The 20,680-nt window shown below is 38.0% G+C and overlaps 1 protein-coding gene across 4 annotated transcripts in view; it reads right to left on the bottom strand.

The window, feature by feature from the left end:
• Window positions 1-20,680, bottom strand: part of dlgap1 (DLG associated protein 1) — a 102,673-nt gene that overhangs the window by 41,926 nt on the left and 40,067 nt on the right. For all 4 annotated transcript variants that reach the window (XM_005798586.2, XM_023326600.1, XM_023326599.1 and 1 more), the window contains exons 3-4: window positions 3,781-4,906; window positions 1,122-1,336 (exon numbers count right to left, since the gene is read on the bottom strand). In XM_005798586.2, the coding sequence (XP_005798643.1) occupies window positions 1,122-1,336; window positions 3,781-4,839 (1,274 nt within the window). In that variant the 5' untranslated portion in view covers window positions 4,840-4,906. The remainder of the gene's footprint in view (window positions 1-1,121; window positions 1,337-3,780; window positions 4,907-20,680) is intronic.

Raw genomic sequence — 20,680 nt, 5'->3', positions numbered from 1 at the left:
AGAACCAGCACTGTGGTTCTTCCACAGTCTGAATTTATGTGAATGTTATTGAACACTTTGCCAAGGGCAGTCTCAGTACTGTAGTCAGCACAGAAACTGGCCTGAAAGACGTCAAAGTGGTTGGTCACAGTTTGGTAGCAGTTTAACTTTTGAAACACAGCTTTTTCAAAAAACCTTGCAGATGAATGGAGGGTTGAAGACTGGCCTGTAATTCTGCAAAAGTGACTTGCCCAGATTGTTCTTTTTTTATCAGTGATTTAATAACTGCTGTTTTTAAAACCTGGAGTAAAACATCTGGTGAGAGGGATGAGTTTACTATTTCAATCAGATCAGATGCAATGACAGGAAGAAGTTTCTTAAGAAAACCTTTGGGTAGCCTATGAAGACAGCAGCAGGAGGAGCTTAATCGATGGGTAATTTCTTTTAAGTTTTTATGGCTGAGTTGGTAGAATTGTGCAATTTTCTCTGAATTTGTTTTGACAGGCCACAGCATTGGTACTGGGATTGATGTTGATGTACAGATCAGACATCTACTTTTTTATTTTCTCTGTGAAAAAGCTAGTAAATGTATTACAAGACCTGATAGAGTGAAGTTCAGATGCTACGGTCAGAGGAGAGTCTGCTAATCTGGCAACCCTCACAAACAAGGCATGTGCATTGTTAATGTTTTTGTTAATGACTTCAGAGAACAATGTTTTATTTTTTCCCCCCCTTTTTAGAATCACGATGACTGCAAAATCATAAGCACTCTATTCTAGAAAGTTATACATTCAAACAATAAGGGCTTAAGTATTGTGCCTCACAGATGGCATAATTTGTCAAAGCAAAGAGAGTGTATTCAACTTTTTGGCAAACCAGAAAAAAAATGAACGAGCAAATGCCTTCTATTTCATTGGCTGCTGGGATGTTTGAAATTGGGTTGATACTCAGTCCGCACTACCTGATTGAGTCCAAATTCAGTTGAAAAATTAACTAGATGATGTTTGGCTGGCTCTAAAAATATTGCCAATTTCTCATGCTGACGGTCACCACCTTTTAATATTGCATCTCAATGCATTTTTGAGTGAAAACAAAAAGCAGCCCTCCCAAAAATGACCAAATCATTTATAGTGTACACTCACTTGAGCGTGGTCATTTCAGTAAGAGAAGGCTGTGTGGCCTTCAGGTAGCTGGCTCGCCGTGCCTGCACCTTGGGCGAGGGCTTAGGGCTGCAATCCGAGTCACCACTATCCTCCTCTGCCATGGCCTTGATGTAGCTGCCACTGCGCATTCGCCGGCAAGGGATCTCATCATCCTTCCCCACCGGAGAGAAGCCGCTCCAGTCATCCTGAGGCACCTGCAGAGATGAGGTGAGATTAGTAAAACAAAGAGGGGAAAAAAAGAAAAAAACATCCTTCCCACAAGCAGATCCAAAAATGTATCCAACAAGACTAGAATATATTCTAAACCGGCCTGTCTTGATCCTACCATTAATCTCACAATGCCGATGGCCTTCTTTTGTCCGTCCCATGATGAGTGCTGCATATCAAGCGTGGGAAAATTAATTGTTTTGACAGAATACCTCTGTAAACCCTGGCCTCTGCCTGCTCTCCTGGCTTTTCACACTCACTAATGAAGGTAAAAAAAATACACAAAAGGAAAACCCATCTCCTAGCTGGTATAATCTAAAAGAGAGCGAGTCAAAGACAGCAGAGATGGAAAGAGGAGGGGAAAAACAAAGGGGGTTTTGTTCGACACAACCACTGCACTCCCAATGTGAGTGGCTTTTAGGGCACCAGCTCTGAAGTGAAAGAAATGAGATACAGAGTGAGGAAAAAAGTGCAGGGGAATCATTCAATGGACAACTGCGTAGCTAGGGAACCGAGAGCTGACCTTAATGTCAGGGGCAAGTACAGAGTGGTAAAAGAACATGTTTGCGCTACTGTGAAAAGACGTTCGTGAAATAAGGGCACGCTTAATTTTTTTTTTATTTATTGTTTTGCACTTCATAAAATAAAGCACTTGTAATATGCTGGATTGAGATTTTCTTGCAAACATTAGCTTGCAGTATGCTTTTTTTGTATAAAAACACCAGTAAACATTTGATGCTCCCACTAAGTGCTTAGATGCACTTGGAAGACAAAGGAAAAAGAAAAAACAAAGCTTTTTGTGTCTGAAAGAATTGTTGCCTCGTTGCAATGACAACATCCTTCTTTAATCGGCTCAGTCGTCTTTCCAGGATGTTAAAATGCATGGCCAGAGAGAACACTCACTGCCTTTGCTTTCCCCCACTCTGTCCTTTTCACTCATGCTTTTCTCTGCTGCCCTTATTTACGTTTTTTTTTCTTGCACCGTATGCACACACAGGCATAAACTGTGCACACTGACACTCTGTTTTTACAATTTGTCAACATTTTTAAAAAGTGTATTTTAACCAACTGCACAAGATGGAATAAAATATTGTACACTTTGAACTTTGTAGTATTTTGTCCTCCTGCATCCAGAAACTTAAATGATGGACCAAAACAAAGTAGTGCAAAACTGTGAACAGGAAGGACATTTTAAAGCAGGTTTGTGATATAAAACAACATCTTAAGATTTCAAAATAGAAAGGGGATGAAAAGCATAAATCTGCATGAGCCTAGGTATCCACCTATGTTGACTGGACAGTATGCAGTCTGGACAAGAAAATTATCAATAAGAGAAGTATATCTTCCCTCAGCAGGAGAGGAAGGTTGGTAAGAGTTGATTGGAAGATGGATGGAGAGTCATGGAGGAAAAATATGGTAACTACTGCAAAATTATTCAGACTGGAGGGTACAGCCCAAGCTAAAGTAGAATGATTAAGTTTAGAACATATTTAGCTCCAATTTGATTGAGCTTGAACAATTCTGTTAGAAAAATAGAAGAAATAAATCAATCTGCAGATGTGGTAAAATGGTCAGGACATAACCCAGTAGAGTAGCAGCAGTTGTAGTTAGCCATATCCACAAAGTATTGACTCATAAGACCTGGATACGAATGTACACTACATTTTGGTAACTTATCTTATTCAAAACAATTAGTTTATTTTCTATTTGCTAATTTTCCAATGCATTTAAATAGGATTTTATGACTGAGGTATGAGGTATGAATACTTTTGTAAGAAACTGAAAATCTTGAAAATTCTTCCAAAAGCAGAAAAACCCCCCTAACATATGCGTGACCCGGCAACGTTGCAGTGTCAGTATGCATGTTTCTCTGTGTTGCTGTGTGACCACTGAGCTTTGGGACTGGGGCAGTTTACTTTCAGCTTCTGTCTGCTGAACTCCTGCTCTCTCTGATCTTGCAGCGGCACCACACTGACTAAAACACGCAATCTCATGACTGCTGCTTAGACCAGACCAAGCATGATCTTGACAGCAGAATAAATGTAGTTTGACACAAAGGTGTGCTGCAATTGTAATTGTTCTACAGAAGAAACATAGTAGAAGAAACTACAGAAGAACTTGATCTTGTCCCTACTCCATAAACATGTCACAGCATTAGCATATACAAACTTACAAAACAAAATTCAGTGCACATCAACACAAAAGAGGAGATGCCATGGTATGGTTTTTCAAGAATGTTTTATGAATATACAAAAGAGAACAACACAAGACAATGATCAAGGTTTGACAGAATGAATCAATCATTCAACGCCTACAGACAAACAAATGCATATTCATGCGGGAATAAAAACAGATGCATGGAGTAGTAGCGGGCCACAGATGATATTTGAAACATGACATGCAAGAGATGGGGACGACGCTACAATCCTACCTGTAAGAAATGGCAAGTGCGTCCTGGCTCGGCTTTGACGAGAGCTTTATCTAGATTGACGGAGGCCTTTTGATACACCTCCCTCGCTCTGCTCACCGTCAGGGTAGAGGACCATGAGCTCTTCTTCAGCTGGACTTGTCCATCGAGGGCATTCATCAGCGGCAGACCTCCGCTGCTGCCACCCGAGCATGCAGAGCACTTGACGTCGTTGTTGCTGCGTGACGTCTTGAGTGACTGGGCGCTGATGGTGTTGTAGGACTCCATAAAGTATTGTGACTGGGATTTATCTGGGTGGCGTCCAATAGTCATGACCCCTGAAGGCATGGAACCAATTCCACCCCCTTGGTGATGATGGTACAGACACACCTCTCGGTCAAGCGTGTCATCTGAGCTCCAGTACCCTGATGTAGTTGTACGCATCTTGGGTTCTGACTTGGAGCGGTCTTTGCTCTTACTACGCTTGCTGTGCTTGAGGGTCCCAGAGCATGAGGGAGGATCATCTGGGCTGGATTTGCTGCCATTTATCTTTCCACTCCCACCTCCTCCAGAGCCTGAGGGCCCCTCTAGAGAGTGGGACTTGGTGAAAAGCTTCTGCACAGAATGCACAAGGTGGCGAATTCGACCAGGGCTGTCACTGCGTTGGTGCTCCAATGCCGTATGCTTGTATTGCAGCGTGTGGTAGCCTTCATGTCTCAACGGAGCTTGGGTCTCGAACTGCTCGAGCAAGTTTGACGGTATGCGGTTGTTGTTCCCTCCGCTTCCCTTACAGCTCCCTGTAGGCCCAGTGTAAGGCACCATGGTGCTGCACTCTTCCTTCAGCTCATGGTGGGAGCTGTAATGTCTACGAGGGAAAGTGCAGCTGGTCAGGTCAGGATAGGCACTGCACTCAGTCTGGAAGGCGCTCCGCTGTGTGTAGCAGGGGTTTTCAGTGGGATGAGCTTCCCCTTGGTTGAGGATGTAGGACCGGCGGTTGGCGTGCCCCAAAGTCATGGAGTCATAAGATGGGTCGCAGGTCACTGTGTGATGACTGCGGCTGTTGGACAGGCCTTTCATGGTCATTTTGGCCCGGTTGGCTTGTGCACCCGACTGCTTCTGCAGAAAGTCTGCACAGGCCCCAAATCTAGCTCTATAAAGGAACACGTATCCATGAAATAAAACAAACAGGAAGAGAAAGACAGAAAAGAGAATTATAAATATGTTGGTGCTGACTCTCCATCATCCATGACATTTCTTACTGCAATAATAGAAGACAACTAGATATCTTGTTTCCTAAAGAGGTTTCACCAGGTGGGAGCAGAAAACCAATCAAGTAACATAAGAAATCAGGTTGCCACCTATTTAAACATAATGAGGAAACACTATTGCACACTCAAAGCACATTATAGCGTCTGCTTCAATTCGAAGAAAGTTCTTCATTACCCAGAAATGCAGATGAAAATGTTTGACGCGGAACCTGTTCATCTCAGTCACTGTTTCATGTTTGTCCTTTAATGTCCACACATGTAAGAACTCTAAATTTAGAAGTAACAAGCTACAATGCCACTGACACCTGTATTTGTAGTCAAGCTTCTGTGTACTTTTTTCTGTGTTTGGCTTGAAATTACCAGAAAAAAAACAGCAGATATAAACTGCATTTGTTCAAGGATATTGTCAAATTGCGCAACAATGTATTCAAAATAAAAGACCACAAACAAACAGCAGTTTTAAAAATTTAAAGAGGTGGTGATATGTATTTGCCAGGCAAGCAGTGGCATTTTATACCACAAACAAGTAACTGTGCTACCTCCAGTTGTCATAAAATCGCTGTATATATCAAACATTAAATTAAAATTTGACTTTGCAACTTGACACCTTAAAATTGACCTCTGTCTCTTTAAGAAGCTCCTTCTCTTCCCAACACTCCACCCTCAGCTCATCATCAGAACAGCATAACATAATAGTTGTTATGCTGTTACCCATTCCTAGCAGCATCTACAGAGCTCATCATACGAACTACTTCTCAGTGCTATGCTGGTAAAACACTGTTAAAGGCTTAATGGAGGAATATTGTTGTAATGACATGCTGAAGGCAGAGTGTCTAAAAGAGCAGGAGCTTCTTAAAGAGACAGAAGCCCGATTTCAATGTGCTAAATTGCAAATTAAAATTTCCTTAAAGCCTTGTTAACATAGACAGCATTTTATAACAACTGGAGGTGATAGGTACTTGAGTGTGCTTCAATATGACACTTCGTGTCTGAAAAATACATAATACTGCCACTTTAAATGTCTCCTTAAGACTGCTGAGCAGGGGTGTATCCAGGAAGTTTGTAAAGAGGATTAAAGCGGGGGAAGTGATTATCTTTGAGTGTCATGCCAAACTAAAAACGCAGGTGATTAGCAGGGCTGGAATAAACTTCATGAAAGTGACACAAAGGGCAAAGATTGACATACACCTAAATACATGAAACATAAATAATTCTGACTAATTTATTTTCTTTATTAAGTTAATCATTATAAAATGTTATAAACATAAGATTCTTATCGGGGCAGTTTTTGGAGAGACCTAAATTGAGGTGGTTTATGATGTTTTATAAGCAGAGCGACTGTTCAAAAATCACGTTAGAAAAAGCTTTGCACTTTGCAAAAAACAAAACAAAAAGTTTTTTTTATTATTTTTTTCAAAATTTGTAAATAGATCACTGTAAAAATAACTAACATAATGACAAAAGTCTGACCTTGAACCACTTTCATTATCGAAGAACATTTACACATGCCAGATTACAGTTCAATCTGTAGGAAATTAGTTAAATTTCCTACAGATTGAACTGTAGGAAATTTATGCTGCTTTATCTTAAATTGTAAAATTTTACTCAAGATATAAACAGAGAACAGATACAGCAGCCCTCCAATTGGTCTCAAATTCCTGTTGGTGTAAGCTCTCACAATCATTATCATCAGAATCTTTACCGTCAGGCATATCACTGTCCTCATCAAAAGATGATAAAATATGCAAATATCAGAGGTCACTACAATACCCACTACTAAATAGATGCAATTCTGCAGTGCAGAACGCACGAGTACGTTGTCCAACAAGTTTCAAAATGTCTTGTATGTGGTATTCTTGCAACGAGTGATTTTAACTACTGTTGCCTTTCCATTATTTCAAACCACTTTGCCCATTGTCCTCCGATATTACCAACATTTTTTCTACAGTTTTACCCTGGATTTTTTGTGTTTTATTTAGCATTTTCTGTAGAGCTAGTAAGTTATTGTGAGGGAGAAAGTCATCTGGGGCAGCAAATCAATAGTTTCCAAAATACTCAGATCAGGACTAACAACCATGTCATGTTCAAAATCCTGTAAATACACCTTCTTCTGCTCCGTTTAAACTGCATCATTGGCAAGTCATCTTCACCACATTTAGATTACTTAAATGCAGCAAGTCGCTGCCATCTGAATGATTTAGTTGACATTTGTGTTAAGGAGAAATTAAGCAAGTGTTTCTAATAAAGAAGCTAATAAAAGCTTAATACAGGAATTTATCTTAAACAAACAAACAGAAAGTAGGTCTTAATCGATTCTTATTGGTTAAATACTCTAATCATTATTTTTTTCTTTTGTCCACCAAGCCTCTGGATATGTACCCACTGCAACCATCAGATCCAGGGCAGTGGACGGGTTGTTTTAATTCTGCTAGAGAAGCTCACACAAACTACCCACAGTCTCAGGCAGTTAATCTAGGGCTTTAACAGAACACTGGATGAAAAAACTGGGTCAAAAAGAGCATTTATTTTTAGGCTTACAGTACACCTGTACACAGTGGATTCATGTACACGCCTGTCCACAAACATGAATTATGCTTGTGGACTTTCCCTCTAAACCTTTAGTACTTTACATGGCAAACTATCTGACCCAGCAAATAACTTCTGGGCTTCAAGTAGCAACTGTAATAAATGACCTTTTCCTGTCATGAAAACAAATACATCCATCAGCACCCCTTAAACTACTTTTCTTACTCATCTGAGGATGGCTATTTGCTGAATCCACACAGTTTTTAATAGACTGAAAGTAAAAGTAGCGAAGCAAACATAAAATCCCATGCACCTCAGTGTAGCACACCGACAGCAGAACGGCTGAGCCTCAGAGTGCAATTCATTACTGCGATTTATAATACAGCACAGACTGTTTTGTAGATAAACAAAATGTGGGGGAAAAAAAGGGAGGGCAAGAAATATAAAAAAGGAGGAAGCGTTCCTTTATGCAAGTAGAGGACAGGGTGTAGGTCAAAAGCAAGATATTGAGGTCCATTTATGATTTTCTTGCTTGATTAGTTGAAAACTCAGAAATTATGCATGCAATTTTACTGCTAATATTAACACGGGATTATATCCAATACCAATATTAAGCAGCTCTGTTTCAACAACAACAGACCCACAAGAAGGAACTCAAAGTAAACACCACATATCAGTTAGACGTACACTTCTTGCAGGGTTGTGTCCAGGTAAAGGTATTCATTTCAGTAGACAGAGATCCTTTCTGTTGGCTACTGAAGCACAGAATGTGACCTAAATAAAGGGCCCTCATGGTGATCCACAGCACCGAGTCTGTGACACAGCTGTCTGCTACACTGCACTAGAGCTGTAAACCAACGTTCGGTCATATATGTCATTTTTCCTGTGAGCAACAGACACGTAAACATGCACACATGAAAGCAAACACGGTGTACAGCTGACAGAGACCATATCTGTGTGGATTTTTGATGCTGCTCAAAAAGTGCAGCTTTCAGCAGGTAGATCTGTTGGGTTTATTGTGCCTGTCAGGTAAGGCCCACACTGGCAAGCCCTCAAAGACAGCTGTGGTCATGGATTATACTTTACGTCCATCGTAGCTGACTGACCTATTTGTGTCTCTACCTCTCGGGTCAAACCTCCCCATACAGCACATGAACAACCCAACAGGCCTCTTTGAAGTAGGATCCAATGATAATGCAGCTTTTCGCACAGACAACTAATTTGTTCTTTTCTATATATCATATCCCTAGTAACACTAACGCTTTTCCACCCACAGCCCCGTATATCTGATAATTACTTACAGAAATTTTAAAAGAGTTTGGACTTGATCTTATGGATGCAGCTTGTTGATTGATCAATCAAAAGTATAAACCAAAACCTAACTGTCACCAACTTTTTCAAATTTGCTTTAAATTGATTAAAAGTTCTCTAAAGGGCAGTCTAAGAATAATCAACAATAATTGAAGCAGAATAAAAGGAGAGATATGAACATGAATGCTGTTATCTAATGAAACACATATCTGTAATGATATTTAAAAAACTCATATCTATTGTATCTTATGTTAACATTTAAAAAATGGAAGTTTACACACTGAAACTATGATAGTACTAATATGATAAAGAACAAATACAATCTATTGATGCTCACTAAAACTGCATCAGCAAAATGCATGGATGCAATCTGCTTTTAATGGTTTCATATGTCATAACTTAAAGACATATTTCACTTGTTATCTGACATACTTTGTTAATAGCTGTGCCGCTTTGCAGTGGCTAGCTCCATCTTTAATGTTCTTTTCATCACCTTGAGCCTCAAGTCTCCCTAAAGAAAAGTAAACAAATGTGGTATTAAAATGCAAAGCCACATTGACTCACTCCACACAATCTTTAAAGGAAACGGGGAAATCAATAAGACTTAGTGCAGGAGGACTGTCACTACTTTCTGTTGGAAAAAAATAAAAGTCTGGGGTAGGGCCTACAATTAGTATGACTATTTTCTTTGTCTTAAAACTCCAGTTTGAAAAACAGAACTGAAGGCTTTCATAGACACATTTCTAGATGATCAATCAAATAAGCCTTGAGAATATAACTAAGTGGACAGGTATACATGTTGTTAGGTAAAACTTAATTTAGCTTTGACAAAATTCCTTTGTACATTACTCTATAAAAGTCGTAAAGGTGAGTCAGTCTGTGGCAGAACCAACACTTATAGTTTTACTGCTGATGATGTCCCCCACACTCAGCCTCTGCCTGAACGAGACCTTCGACAATTTCACCATCTGTGAGGGGATACCACTCAGAATCTGCTAACTTAGTGGACCTGTCTTGGACTCCACAAGTGAAAATTCTGACAAAAGCATGTGATGAGGTGGAAAAATATTATATAGAAAATATTCTAGGCATCACCGTTGAAAGTAACAAATAAACAACATTTTGCAAGACACACCTCACTTTGATGAGAAATATTAAAGCATTTTAACATTGTGAGATGTGGTTGACACCCAAAGAATAATGTGACCCCATGCAGACAGAGAACAGGCTGGGATTTAAACTCAGCACAGTAGCTGCAAGACAATACTGCTACCAACTGTGCCACCATGCATCCCTGTGAAAGAAAAAAAAAGAATATAAGAAAATAAGATTTTTGAAAAATCTGAGACAATCAGCAGAAAGCTGTAGAGAGAAAATAAAAAAATGATTGGAGGCAGTCAGATACAGACGTCATGAATGTTTAAAGAAGAAATCTACACCAGACTGATATAGTATAGTGTTTTAAATTCACCCAAAGGCCAGTCAGACATTAAGGATGATTGTATTGTCTTGTGTTTCCGCAATATGCTGGAGTTGATTTAGAGATGTCAGGAGACTCAGAGAAGACAACTTTAATGTCTTGCTGTTACAAAGACAGGTAAATGATGAATGAACTAATATTTTGTTTTTAGCTGTAGTAAGAACAGTGGTTTGGAAGAAAAACGCAACTCATAGCTTGTGGTTTTGCTGATCAATTTCACACTTTGTGACCATCTACAAAAACAAACGCAAACTTGTACAATCTTATGCGGTGATATTACCAAATAACTCATACAAGAGTGTTTTTAAACCTACACCCAGAAATATAAAGCACTAACACGCCTTTGTCATGACTGCTTCCATGACATGTTTTTATCCTGATGTGACTGCAAGTAACAGCTTGGCATGTCCTCAACACATTCAACAAGTCAAATGTACAGCAATGCTTCAAAGCATCTACTTTCTTAATGGGATGATGTGCTTTGACACTGAAATCTGCATATTTCTGCCAGCTGTATTGGCTGCATTATTATACAACAAGCCTTTACGGGTGAATGAATACGCCTGGTTCTTGTAAGACAGCTCCTTTGTCACAACCAATATAATTAGGCCGACTGTCGGGGCCTTTTCCTGACAAATGGAGTGACTGTGCTGACTTATGGCAGGGGACCCACCAATCAAATTCCAGAGACAAATTCCTCTAGTGATGAGGACTATTTGAGAAGAGTAAACAATTTAACCTAGGCAGAGGGTTTGGGAGGAGGCACTGTATTGTCGTAGAAGCTCCTGCTGTATGTCTAAAGTATTTGACAAAAAAAAAAAAAACAGGCTTGGAAGAGGGAAACTGACTTGACAAGCAGCTCACCATTTCTATAGCAATACAAACCATATAAAACTTTAATCAGCTTAAAAATATATCTTCTCCTTTGTATAAAAAATTTATGTAATCATTTAAGAAATCTTGGCATCTGAGTCAGAGAAAAAAAACAAAACTGAAAAGCCTTGACACTTGGCTTTGACTTCATAACAAAAGGCCACGACTCCACTGAGATTGCTTTTGATGGCTTAAGGTTGACTCCATCAAGGGTATATGGTAGGAACTGAAGAGAATGATGGCAGCCCAGACCTCTGCTTTTCATTTTAAAGGTTACATTTACAGTCAGATATGAAGTTATTCTTTATCAGGCAGTCATGTCAGAGGTAATTCCTAGAAAAGGAATTACCTCTCTCTTTCTATTAAATGTTATATCTATAAGATGTCAGGTAAAACTCTAATGATCCATTTTAAATACAAAATTTACAAGAAATAATGTTAAAGTGGCAGGACTATTTTGGTGTGAGGAATTTGTCATATCGCTGTGCAAACACGTCATCACCTGCTAGACTTTCTCACAATAATGTATAAATTCATTTTCTTAGATCGTTCGTGTCATTACTTAAAAACTAATAGTAGTCCGTCAAAAGATGCTCCCAACTGTACAGCGTATCTCTGCTGCTCCTCAAGAATTACCACGGACCTCTTGGCTGCTTCTCTGATTAATGCTGCTCTTGTCAAACTCGTTAGTTTGACAAGGCCATGTCTTGCTAAGTTTCCAGAGCTGCCATGTTCTCTCCATTTTTAGATGATAAATGTAAAAAAATGTGATAGAACTCAAGGGTCGTGAATACCTTTGCTAGGTGTTGAGCAAAAAGCTGTACTGAACTTCAAAATGACATTTATTCAATACAAATACAGAGAACGTAAATTCGGATCACTTGGAATGGTTGAATGATTGAACTGTATTGACTTTTTGTAGAGCCTTGACATGGCATGTGTTGTGAATGAGAACTATCTTCACATATAATGTTTGGAAAGTCAGGCATTACAGCTAGTAATGTTTGACTAAACATTTTCCATTTTCTATCTTTTCTGCCATCATCCCCTTGAGAGAATGTGAAAGCATATTCTGCCTTTCTTCAGAATATCTCATAAAAAAGAGGTAATTTTCTTTTTTCACAATTCAAGATACACTCACTAACACAGTGCTAATTGATTATAGAGGTTGTCCAAAAGCCTGTTTTGAGGATAATTACAGCATTTAAAGGGAGGTCATTTTAAGCTTTTTTAACTAACCTTGATATAACGCGGAATAACAATTTCCTGTTTTCTTTCATTTCCCCAAGTCTAATAAAAACATCCATAAAAAGTAGCCGAGGGAAATTAGACAAGAAAGGATGGCACCATCATCATCACAAATAGATTTTCTGTTGAAAAAATAATTATATATTTTTTTCTTTATGAAAACTCACAGGTGGTAGGTACTTTAAGATTAAATGTGAGTAGCAATCACATGATCACCTTTTGTAAGTGTATAAAGGCTTTGTAGGGAAATTGTGAATATGCTTTAGCATTCTCAAGGGGATGATGGTGTAAGCAGTAATCTTTGATGTGGGGGCCATAGAAGTACAGACTATATGTCTGCAAAGTATTATTAGAGGTTAACAATGATTCCAGTAAAGGAAACTGTATAGTGCATGTTGTTGATCAACGAAGATCAACAAAATGCAAAAGCCAGATCCCAAAAACAAAAACGACAGAAGCCATGCTAACTTGGCTGCTAACGTGGAAGTTCTGCTAACTTCTATTTCAGCATAACTTCTGTTGTGACTTTTTACTGTGTCATCTTGTTGACCAACTTGAGCCACTATAGTATTGTAGCTATTGTCCTACAGTGATTTTGGCAAATTAAGTAAGGTTTTATCAATCACAAACTGAATAATAATTTTCTTAAACTTTAACTTATCCAACAAAGATGACCCAATTTAAGGTAGTTTGGGAAAAAGCATCAATTTTGGTGTTTTTAAAAGAGCAGCAAAATGTAAAGCACATCAGCGGTTTATGGTGTACATCAATAAATACACCTCTACAAAGTTCAGTCAAAGCGGTCCACACCAGCACTGTCTGCAGCTCCACGGGATTTTCACGCTTTTAAATTCTCAAACACTCTTGTCTCTGAAAAGAAAGTGAAAAAGGTGGACATCATAAAATCTGTGTCATCTTTGCACATTTCAGCTCAATGCATCATACATGTGTGTTCAAGGTGAAAAGTGACATCCATCAAGAGTCTGTAAGGCAGGAAACCTGAGCAAACAGCATAGCTAGTTTATGCCAGCTCGGTAGTTAACTTGTAAAAAGTAAAAATGCTTAATTATATTTTGCACAATCAAAATTGAGAAACTGGCTTTTATATTTACACTTTGTTATTCCATATGTGCTTTGCTTTTAAAAGGTCACGTGGACCTTATAGTCTTTATTAATAAGAAGCTTCAGAGGAAGGAGAGCGACAAGAACAGGAGAAGATATGTTGCACTCCACCTGGGTTCTGGACTTGAGCCTAGAGCAGCCAAGTTATTCATCACAATATGCTGAACCTGCGCTATTCCTGAGTCACAAAGCACCCAAAAACAACAATATAAAATATAACATTATATTTGTAATCATTTGCTGTGATATTGCATTAACACTGAAATTGCTGTTGTTTGTTTTAAATAAAAGAAATAAGATGTTGTCATGCATACTATATCTTTTAAATCTGCTTATACCTACTGTGATATAAAATCATTTTGTTTTTACTGAAGCAATTACACTGTGACTACCTCATACCGACTCAAGCCTACACTGCTTTTCATAATTAAATAAAAAGCAAATGATTTTGTTTTCTCAATATACACCATTACAACTCCTCTCAAATTGGGACACTGTAGCATTCATGCAGCTTTTATTTTAGCTCGTCAGTAAACAGGCTTTTGAAGCGCCCGATAAACAGCCTATGCCTGTTTGGATATATGCTGTTTTCTCCTGCGCTCAAACAGAGAAACAATGTCACTTTTTTTTTTATTAAAGCCTGTAAAAAATCTAGGGCAGCTTATTCTGGTCTATGGGAACGCAGGCTAGCACTGTGATGGTGACAAGTAAATCAAAGGCTGGTGAGTCTGAGTGTTATCGCATATTGGGCCCTGATATATCAACTGCAAGCATTACCCAGAAGGTAATAAAAGTTGCTGTAAATGTCAATGTGAGGCTTGCCGCAGTTTCCTACTTGATTCCTTCTTCATTTATTATAGCTTATAATAACTGTACAATTTCATTATCACTGCTATTTTTAGCTATGCAGAGACTTGGAAGTGCAGCATATACTCAGAGCATATACAGATAATAGGTACCCAACTAAGTGCATTTTCAAGCTGTTTCTATGTTAATATCTTCCTCAATTTAGGACAAGATATCCTGTCTAAAGTGACTCACCTTCTCTGCAGAAAAAAAAAAAATCAGGTTATATTCATGCTCTTTGATTGTACAGTATGCACAGTATAGTCACTTGCCTCTGTCATCCAGCATTAGCATCAAAATGCTGCCAGAGGGGGACACAGTGTCAGGTGATTTCAAGTCACTGACTACAGTTAATTACATGAAGGGAAAGAAAGCTGTGTGCACACAACTAATGTGTTATTATGCTCTTAGCTAATGCAGTCTAAATACACATTAAATGTCTATTGCTGTTGAATTTATCAACTTTAATTAAACATTACGTGCAGAATAAGGATTAAATATTATATTAATAGTGTGCTGAAGTAAGGCCCAATCATAATTAGGATTTGCATATATTGTTATTCTAATGAATTCAGAAAAAAAAAAGAAAAAAGTCATAAACATAGACTAGCAAGAGGCCATTTTCAAGAAATCCTTCTACTCTTCCTCCATAAAGCTATGTGTTAAACTCATGAGGGGAGAGGTCATGACTTTGTAATGGGAGGTGAAAAGATGAGGGAAATCTTGATGGTTTGCGCCTCCCCTGTACCATGGGTGGCACGTCACATCAAAGACACATGAACGGACACATTGACAGATCTGGGAGTGAGATCCAACTGAGCAAGAGGGAGGCAAGGAAGGGAGGGTGGTGTGCAACTTGCTGTCTTCTTCTATGAGCACTGGTAGACATGTATCCACTGCGACACCCACATGCCAGAGTCAACCAATCACGAATACAGATACAAACCCCAAGGAAACACACTGGGACACACATACCCCTGTTGAGACTGGGAGGAATTATTCCAGCTCTCCCTGAACATCGTGGAGATTTCCTCCTACACCAATGCCAGCATAAAGAGCAGGTGTCAGAGCAGGTGAAGGCTGCACACTGATGGTTGGCAACTCGGCTCCCAGCTGACCTCACATCAGAACTTGGCGACATGAACAGGGGACGTAAATTACTAAGTAAACAAGAGTCTACAGGGTTTATGCCAAGAAAGTGGACATTATGTCTCATGTCAACCCATGCTTAGCCAAAGTCTATCACAGACTCCAGACTGAAGTCCAGTTGCTTTCCTCTGATCACAGAGTCACTGGGCAAAATCAAGAAACTGAATACTCCCTGTAGCACATGTTTAAGTCTGGTTACTTTGGTTGTTTCTGACAGCGCCAAGACCTTCCTCCTTGCTCTGATTGATTGTCTTTGACCGGGAGCAGTGCATTTCTGCAGGTGGCAACAGGAGAACTGGGAGCAGGGAGAGAAGCTTGATTTTTTTTTTTTTTTTTTTCCAGAGACTGTCTTATATCATTCTGTCACGACATGGTGGCACTTTTAACAAATATGGAAAAAAATAAAATAAAACATGTTTGCAGTTTAAGGTTTTTGGCAATAATACACATTTTAACATTCTGAGATATGGGGAGGAGCTTGCAAGCATGTTTTGGGGGTATTTTGCTGCAAGATGATACATCTTGAGATGTTCTTGAAATAACATCTCAAGAAATTAGCCTGGGTTACGATCTCCAAAAGGACAATAACCTTAAGAATACCGCTACAAAATGTTATAAAAATATATGGAAACCTTTGAATTTTAAATCTTCTTTCATCATTCTGGGATTTTAGCCAGCAAAAGAAAGTAATCCAAAATGATTTGAAACAACGTATGGTCTGATTTAATTTGACATAGTGGGGAAATAAGCTTTGTGTTTTTGATAAAGAAAAAAAATCATTATTAAGACTTAAAATAAGTCTACAAAAGTGAAGTAAATGTCAGCAATATTTCACATGCTACATAATTACTTAGAAACTTTCAGAATATTCTTTTTTAAATTTCAGTGAAATAGTGAGAACGGTTCCAGATTCAACATTCTCCTTCAATATCACCTGGTGTTTTTTTCCCCCTATTGTACATGTCATATTTCTCACAATGCTTAAAAATTTTGATTTGTTTTTTTCTTCAAGTGTGCTGATAACTGGTGCACAAATTTTACCTGTATTTTTCCTGTGCGCGAGTGTTTGAATTTCTAATAAACTCCAGAGAATATAAAAGGTGATTTGCGGTTGGGTGTTTTATGAGCAGCTAAATGAACTGTGAAATGAGCAAGTTGAATTAGCTTCCCATTTCGTAATTTGCTCAGGTACACACAGATAACTGTTCCCTAATTTTACTGGTAACCGAGGTGACACGGTGCATCAAAGAACATTAACTTCTTGCCTATTAGATGTTATCATGGGTGTTGTTTGGATGAGTACTGCACATAAAGGTTCTTGGTTTTCCAAAAGAGATGACCTTAATTCACATTTGAAATATATTTTAAAAAATAAGGTTTTAATTAAAACTTTGAAAAGTAATTAAAAATAAATTAACTGAGGATGCTTGAAGAAAAGACTAAGAGTCAAAATAGCCCCTCTTAATACCTTAATCCAAAAATGTATTAAGCAAAGTGCTGGAGAAGGCTTAGAAATACCTACAATTTGTACAACTTAACAGCAGTATATCATCCCTATAAATTGTGTGAAAAGTCATCACTCATGTGTCAAAATGATTTTTGGATCACATTCACAGCCACATCACAGCTTCATAATTCTGTCTCAGAAATATTATCTTCTTCAGAAATCTATTTTTGCCATTGAGTGTTTTGTCTATTGTCTTTGCACACAGTGTAAAAAATGAATCACAACATTCTTCATTAGATACTCCATCTGAACAAATGTGTCACAGCATCTTCAGTAGATTATCTGAGACTGTGTTATATATTGTTAAACTGAGCAGAAATGTAGAAGTGAATGCTGCATGAGGAAAAGATTCAACACTCTCAAACTGTCAGCTGTGTATCCAATATTCCTCTGCATGTCCAATCATGCACTTCACGTTCCTTTCTTCATTACGGCGTGTTTTGCTTTCACCAACAATCATTTTCCAAGCTTTAAGGTTCATTTTCTATCTTTGCACAGTTCCTATCCATTGGCTGTGCATCATTATCACCAGATCAGAGTTGTGAGGATTCAGTCCCCAGTTACTCACTAGCTTGCACTGTACTCCTCTTAAACATTCACCTCTGATGTTGTAATGAATCATCTTTCATCAGTCTAACATCAAAACCTTTGGTATGTGAAACGATTAAAAAAAGACAAAGCAGCTCTGAAGAAATATTGGACACAATCTATGCCTCCAATTCCCGGGCCTTTTCTATTTTTTAATGTTTCCTCTGATACTCAACTTTGTGGCTTAGAGTTGGAAAGAACATGGCTTATTTTCAAATAGCCTTCAATGATGACCTATGCCAAGGCAGTGATATGTTCTCAAGTGGTAAGTAAGCTCTGCTTGCAGTAAATCCAGTTATTTGGCCGAATTCCTTGGCCTGAGGATTCACAGCTGGCTTGCAAACTAAAGCTGATCAGAAAAGAGCCGAGCCATTCAACAAGTTACAATTTTCCTCAGCTAAAAAAAAAGTAAACCTTTCAAAAATATGTAAAATTATGAATTTGTATCTTATTTAACAGCTGCATAACATTTTTACAAAAAGCAGAAGGAAAAAAAGATATATATATTTTTTTAAAATTAGAGCTGTGATGTGATGAAAAAAGGTGAATCTGCAGTAACACTGCTGAATATTGAGACCACTAAATAAATCATAATCCACATTTTCATAAAATGTTATTTTTTACATTATTTCAATTCAACAAACGTTATTAAAATCCTCAAAACGTTTTTCTAAATTAATACTACACAATGAGCATATCTGTGAGCTAATTCTGACATTACCACCTGTTTTACCACCTATCAAAATTAATCATCTGGTTGTCTGCAAAGAGTTTCCTTTGACTTCATGGTCTGGTTATTGTCATGATAGGTGCAACAAATCATGAGACTACATCACCTCAGGTGTGTGCCATTTTTAAACCGGTTTGCCTTGTGTTGACATACATTTTTCACATTTGATTTAATGACAAAACTGAAAAAAAAATCACATATATAGCTACAAGTTTGTTTTGCACATAAGAAAATATCTAAGAAGAAAGGTTGACATTTGATTTTAAAGGACATCAGTTTTAAAAAGTCCAGCAAAAATATTTCAGTGCTTTTATAGTTTAAATAACATATTGCAATAATAATGCATTTCAAGCAGAAAAACTATAGTGTTTGATCTGAATAAGCTTCTATACATGAATCAATTTAATAAAGAACAAAAAAGGATTCATGGAAAATATCTAAACTTCACACAACCTGCTAGGAAATTTATTAATTTCCTTTGAGTCTCAAACTAACTTTGGGGTATTGAAATATATGATCAAGGAGCACAAAATTCACAAATTATTATTTATATGAATGGCAGATTAACATAAAAATTATTTTTTATTTAAGTAAAAAGTTTGACTGCCTTCATGTTGAAAAATTCTAGAGAATTTTATATACCATTTAAACTGCTGACTGACTTTTTGCATTTTAATTGAAAAATGTCCGCCTTAACTGTATACAGTCACATATATAAACAATTAAAATGTTTATTTCAATACGTTTTCTTTGTCAAATAAAAACCACCTTTTCAAAATAAGTCTTAAGCAGGTATTAGACATAATTTACTTTAGAAAGTCAAAACCCCGGGCATATGTACAGTTTATATGTATCTAGTTGTTACCATCATTTGGGCCATTGCTTTTGCCCTTTTGTATAGCTGTAATTTGGTGCTTTTAGGCAAAAATGACGATAAAGTGCACAGCTCTATAGCATCCATCAACAAGTCGATACAGCAAAAGCTACTATCCTAGTGTCAGATTATGAAAGTATTAATGTTTTTATAAATGTGTCCCTAAATCCTTGGCTCTGCCTTCTGTTTTGCTTTCTGCACAACACTGCAAGAGTGCTAAAGCTTATGCCTGGCAGAGAAAACATGTTCAGCACTTTTACTTGCTATTAGGCATTTTTGAACACTTTGTCCACTTGTAAATCCCACCACTGCCATCTGCTCTGTCACCAGTTATCATTGCACACAAACAGGAAACATTATTTTACTCAAGCAGCCTCAGAAAACCTTTTATTTTGTCTGTAATTTGCAGTCCCTCTCATTCCAGAATTGTCCCACGATCTTTATCTTCCTGACATTTTTTTTTCCCCAGACCATCAGTCTCAGAGATATCTTTGTGTCTCTCTCTCATTTCTGCTGCTGATTGTAACCTGTCAACCTTGACAGATGCGTTTCTACTGAAGATGCACCATAGCTGCACCACAGAAGATGGCTCTCAAAAGGTCAGAGGTGAGTTATGAATGTGCTGACTTAAATTTGATATTGTACATTTCAAATGGTTTATTCACACTGCGGTATTGGATTGTTCATGTGCGACACTGTGGCCAAAGCTATACATCTTGAAGACTGCTGTGCAGTGCCTGGTAAAAGTATTTATGCTCTGTAATGTTTTTCTCATTTTGTCATGTTACAAACATAAACTTCGGTGCATTTTATTGGACTTCTGTATGAGAGTCCTGCACAAGCTAGTTTATAATGTGAAATGAAGAGTCAATTTTATGTGATTTTTTGTTTTACTCTAATAATAAAGATATAAAAAGTGTGTTGTGAATTTTTTTATTTTAATCTGAAAACCCTAAATAAAATCCATCCACTTTGGAAGCTTTTGCTATTCAAGTACTTCAAGAGTTCCCCCTGAATGATGAGGTTCTTCACCCTAACTGAGTAAACTTGGAATAAACCAACTTTAGCAATTTGTTTCAGGCATCTTGGTTTTTCGGTCGTGGTTCATATCCAATGACTATAGCTGATGGTGGATGATGTTAATTTTCTCTGCTCAAAGAAAATTAACATGTGACTCGAGTCTGTCTATTCATCTCCTGGTCATCCTGCCATCTCTCCTGAAGAAGACACTAAGGTTCCCGAACTTCTCCCAATGAAGGGGAGACTGACCCCCAACCCAGAGGAACCAATCCACGTTTTTCTAGCAATGAGAAAAACGAGTTGACTCTCGTTGACTCAAGTGTGAAACAGCAGATGCTTCACACTCAGCTGCGGACCACTCCAGGGAACAATGAAGATCACA

This window comes from Xiphophorus maculatus, chromosome 21, assembly GCF_002775205.1.
Source record: "Xiphophorus maculatus strain JP 163 A chromosome 21, X_maculatus-5.0-male, whole genome shotgun sequence".
NCBI lineage: Eukaryota > Metazoa > Chordata > Actinopteri > Cyprinodontiformes > Poeciliidae > Xiphophorus > Xiphophorus maculatus.
The sequence above is the reverse complement of the archived record's forward strand: the minus strand, read 5'-3'. Positions and strand labels throughout refer to the sequence as shown.